General features: G+C 43.3%; 1 protein-coding gene across 4 annotated transcripts in view; it reads right to left on the bottom strand.

Annotated features, from left to right (window-relative positions):
* pdcd4a (programmed cell death 4a) overlaps nucleotides 1–5,225 on the bottom strand; it is a 61,377-nt gene that overhangs the window by 32,790 nt on the left and 23,362 nt on the right. For 3 of the 4 annotated variants that reach the window (XM_043687108.1, XM_043687268.1, XM_043687019.1), the window contains exon 4: nucleotides 1,861–1,974. The exons of the other annotated variant lie outside the window; for it this stretch is intronic. In XM_043687108.1, the coding sequence (XP_043543043.1) occupies nucleotides 1,861–1,974 (114 nt within the window). The remainder of the gene's footprint in view (nucleotides 1–1,860; nucleotides 1,975–5,225) is intronic. 4 annotated transcript variants of the gene reach the window in all.

Here is a 5,225-nt window from a genome sequence, read left to right on the forward strand (position 1 = left end):
AAAACTCTCCTCTCTTTAACACTTTAAAGATCCCATTATCACTACCAGATAGTTAATGCATCTTTCTGACATTTCTTTGCAAATACTTTCTCTTGCACCTTTCCCACCAGTTGGTAACCAATATAACACTATCCTGTATTTATTGTACTATACAATAAAATACACTCAGTATTCTAACTGGAAGTCTTAGCTCTAGCCAAATGATTTCTATCTGTGCTCCTTCTGGGATTCTCCAAAACTAATATTCTCCTTAAACCTTCCAGCCGCTTCCTTTATTTGGCTCATCTTTCCCGAGCATCTTGTATTCAAGAATGTTTAGTATCCAATCCTGCACTTTATTTGAGCCAGGCTTCTGTTCCAGTCACATCGTATTCTTACCTAAATATCTGAGCCTTCAACCTTACACATCACAGAACAAACATGGTCTTCACTGAGGATTAATCACAATGAACTCCAGCAGCAATATGTACTGTTTCAGCAATTTCAATATTAAAAAATACCCTTACGCATTGCCTGGGCACAGAAAACATTTTAAAAACTGATACACGGCCAAGTGGCAAGGCAGAGAGGAGAAACGAATGTTTTAGGAGTGCTTAAAGGGAGAGAAAAGTGTGTCAGAATCTAGGAAAAAGGAAGCACCACATTCCTGCTCTTGCCATCTCGTGTGTTGGAGGCCAAGGCAAGTCACTGGATGCTGACAGCTCGCTTCTACCTCATCACTAGGACAGCTATGGCATGAAATGCCTTCCCTCAACACGACTACTGCTCTTTCTCCACCTCAACCCTTCCACTCAGTATGGGAAAAGTATTACTCATCACACTGCTTTTAAACAGCCATCAAACTTTACTCTTTAACTGAGCAACGGTTTACGACACTCCTGAAAACCTACCTCTTTGACCAAACTTTTGGTCTTCTGACCTAATATCTCCTCATATGGCTTGGTGTCATACTTTGTTTATAATGCTCCTGTGAAGCGCCTTGGAATATTCCATTATGTTAAGTTGTTACATAAATATAAGTAGTAGTTGAGCAGTAACCTAAACATCAAACAAGGACAATTTATGACTTTAAAACAGGAATGGTATGCTGTCTCCACCTCCCATTCCCAAGCCTACACTTGATCGCAAATTGTGTACACCATCAGAGAAGGTATTTTTCCCCTTTTTCAGCCAAGGGGTTTGGCAGGGAGGGTACCCAAAGGACAAGGCAGTGAACCAGCTATCACAATGCCAGGTTTTACAATGCCCCTGTATCTATGCTGCTGACATGGTTGATCCAGTTCAACTTCTATGCTAAGAACTCAGGGACCACTGAACTACGTGAGATGGTGACTGGAATGTCTCTTGTTGGTGGCAATGACCTGGTGTTCATTTTACCTGCTACACAATATTACCCAGGCATGTAATATAGGCTGCTCTAGGTTACCTGACAATCAGGGGAATAGAACACAGGAGTGGAACAGCCCCAACTTTTGACATTATAACCAGCTTGCAGTTGAAAACTACCAGTCTGAAAATGATCTGAAAATCTAGGACAGCAAGGCTGTCACAAAGCTTAATGTCAGACCAGTACAAAATTATCAGGTGAGCACAGGAAAAGCTGTTTCCAGATTCAGCAGAGAGGATTCCAGCATTGATTAATCAGAGGTGAGAGACAGCACTTTCAGCTTGAAAAAATATCCAAGAAGTGAGTGCAGAAGGACTTAAACTGGATGGAAGATAAGAGACCTAAGGAGTGGGGTGAGATGAGAGGATTGGGACAAAGGAAGATGCTATTCAGTGAAGATAACTGATAGGGACACGCTTAAGATGTTGAAGTTTGAGGGCTGGATGAGAAATGTAGAGACTTCATTTACGTACCGCCACTTCACGTCCATCTCCATGTTCAAAGTACTCCTTCACAATTGGAGTCACGGTCTTCTGCAGTGCATTTTCATCCAGTTCTGGGACCATTGTCCCATACACTGTTTTGCCCTAACAACAGAGCAGACAGACAAATTCATCGCCATATATTAGACCCCCTCAACATCATCACCTTACTTTAGAGGTTATCTACAATAATGGAGTTAGAAAAGTGGAGGCTGTTACATTACAACATTTAAAGGGCACCTGGATGGGAATAGGATAGGAAGGATTTAGAGGGACACAGGCCAAGTGCTGGCAAATGGGAGTAGATTAATTTAGGTCGGCACAGATAAGTTGGACAGAAGGGTCGGAAAAAAAAACTTGCCAATCTTTAGCATCTAACTGTCTGATTTAAGGCAGGTGACTTTAATAAATTTCTATTATTTCATTCTTGAGATGGAAAATTCTGCCTCAAGATCAAAAGCTCAGTACTGCAGCTTTCCAGCACCAAAGCCCTGCACGATTGCAAAAGCCTCGAATGTCTTCAAAATGGTTGGCTAACATTCTTTAGGGAAGGAAATCTACTCTCCTTAACTGGTCTGGCCTATATGTGACTCCAGCAATATGACTTAACAGCCTTCTGAAATGATCTAGTAAATCATTCAGTTGCAAAACAAAACCTGCTATGAATTTAATCCGGACAACTATGAGATGATGCATTTTGGGAGATCAAATGCAAGAGGAAAGTATACTGTAAACAGCAGGACCTAAGAATCATTGATATGCAGAGCAATCTTGGGCTCCCTGAAAATGATGACACAAGTGGATTTGGCGGTAAAGGAGCTGACTGGCATGCTTGTTTGCATGGGGCAGTGAATATAAAAGTTGGCAAGTCATGTTGCAGCTCCATAAGCTGTACTTCAGTGAGGTCACATTTGAAGTATCATGTGCCATCCTGGAAGAAGGATGTAGAGACTCTGGAGAGGGTTACCAGGATGTTGCCTGGAAAAGAGCAAGTTAGCATAAAACAGGGGTTGTTGAAAAGTGTGGTGCTGGAAAAGCGCAGCAGGCCTGAAGAAGGCTCATGCCCGAAACGTCGATTCTCCTGCTCCTCAGATGCTGCCTGGCCTGCTGCGCTTTTCCAGCACCACACTTTTCAACTCTGGTCTCCAGCATCTGCAGTCCTCACTTTCTCCTATAAACAGGGGTTGGACAAACTTCGACTGTCTTTGCTAGAGCATTGGAGGCTGAAGGGTGACTTGATAGAAGATTATAATATTATGAAAGGCGTGGACAGAGTCTTTAACCCAGGGTGGAAATGTCAAAACTATAGGGCACAGGTTTAAGGTGAGAGGGGAAGCGTTTAAAGGAGGCACGTGAGGAATGTGTTTTTTTTTAAAAACACGGGATCGTAGTTGCCTGGAACACGCTGCCAGTGAAGGTGGTAGAAGCAGATATGATAGCAATGTTTAAGAGGCATTTAGATAGTTACATGAACAGGAAGTTGAAGAATACAGATCTTATGGTCCTATAGTCACCTCAAGATCTACGACTCAGAAACGAAAGGAAATTGCATTCGATGCCAAAGGTCTACATAAGGAGGAGGGGGTGGATAGGAATGAACACAGCACAGTCCTTGTGGAGACAAAACCTTCACAATCTGTACTCTCAAGACTCAGCTTATCCCCACTTTTCCATATGTGATCCAGCCAAGTGTGTAGGAAGGCACGCCAGGTTAGTATCAGAACCAGAAATGAGATGTCAAACTGGTGAAGCTATAACACAGGACTAGTTAACAAAACATGAAGCAGCATGCAGTTAACACAGATAATCAATTCTACAGAAAACATATCCAATTTAAACTCAGCAGTCCTCCCACATCCAGTTGTGAATGATAAACAATTAAACTATCTACAATATGCACTACAAAAATCCAAAAGATCCTCAGACAGCACCTTCCAAACTTATGACCACTTCCACCTGGAGGGACAAGGGCAGCAGATATATCGGAACACCCCATCTTAGAGTTGCTCTCCAAGCCACTCACCATCCTGACTCAAAAATATATCAACATTCCTTCACTGTCGCTGAGTCAAAATTCTGGAATGCCCTTAAGAGCATTATGGGTCAACTCACAGCAGGTAGACTGCAACGGTTCAAGAAGGCAGCTCACCATCACCCTCTCAAGAGCAACTAGGGAAGGGCAACAGCTGATTCCTGATGAAGGGCTTTTGCCCGAAACGTCAATTTTCCTGCTCAAATGCTGTCTGACCTGCTGTGCCTTTCCAGCACCACACTAAGCTAGACTCTGATCTCCAGCATCTGCAGTCTTCACTTTCACCATGGGCAATAGCTGGCCAGTTACTAATGCCTACATCCCACAAGTGAATTAAAACAAACTAACAGGTGCTCAGCTAATACCCCTACCCACAATCATAGGGAAGCAAAGAACAGAGGGAAAGAGACAAGGCTATTTGCAAATACCTTCAAACAGAAATGCCAAATGGATGATCTAATTTTTTTCCTCCTCCAGACCCCCAGTATCACACATGCAAGTCTTCAACCAATTCTATTCACATCATGTAGAGTTGAAATGACTGGATGGTGCAAAGAATACAGCTCCTGACAACATTCTAAAAACAGTACAGAAGATTAAAAAGAGCCCTTAGGAATATTGATATACAGAAGGATCTGGGTGTGCACAGATCACTGAAGGTGGCAGCACAGATAGATATGATAGTAAAAAAAATGCCTATGGCATACATGGCTTCATTGGAAGGGGCACTGCATATCAGATTAGGCAAGTTATGCTGCAGTTAATAGAACTTTAGTTAGACCACACTTGGAATATTGCATGCAGTTCTGATCACCACATGACCAGAAGGACATTGATGCTTTAGAGAAAGTACAGAAAGGTTTACCAGGATGTTGCCTGGTTTGGGGGATTTTAGTGATGAAGAAACATTGGATAGACTGGGTTTGTCTTCAATAGAACGCAGGAGGTTGAGAGGCAACCTGATAGCTTATAAGATTGTCAATACCCTGGATAGAATGGAAAGTATAAGTCTTTTTCCCAGAGTGGAGGGGGCAATTACTAGGGGACACAGGTTCAAAGTGTGGTGGAGTGGGCTGAAAAGAGATATGCAAGACGTTTTTCATACAAAGATGATGAGTCGCTAGAATGCACTGCCAGAGCAGGTGGTAGAAGCAGATATAATAGCAGCATTCAAGAAAGCCCGAAATGAATACATGATTAGGAAGGGAACACCCGGAGGGGACATGGGTTGGAGGGGCCGCGAGCACAGAGCGGAGCCGCCTGGAGAGGCCGCGAGCACGGAGCGGAGCCGCCTGGAGAGGCCGCGAGCACGGAGCGGAGCCGC

The sequence above is a fragment of the Chiloscyllium plagiosum genome, chromosome 1 (assembly GCF_004010195.1).
Source record: "Chiloscyllium plagiosum isolate BGI_BamShark_2017 chromosome 1, ASM401019v2, whole genome shotgun sequence".
NCBI lineage: Eukaryota > Metazoa > Chordata > Chondrichthyes > Orectolobiformes > Hemiscylliidae > Chiloscyllium > Chiloscyllium plagiosum.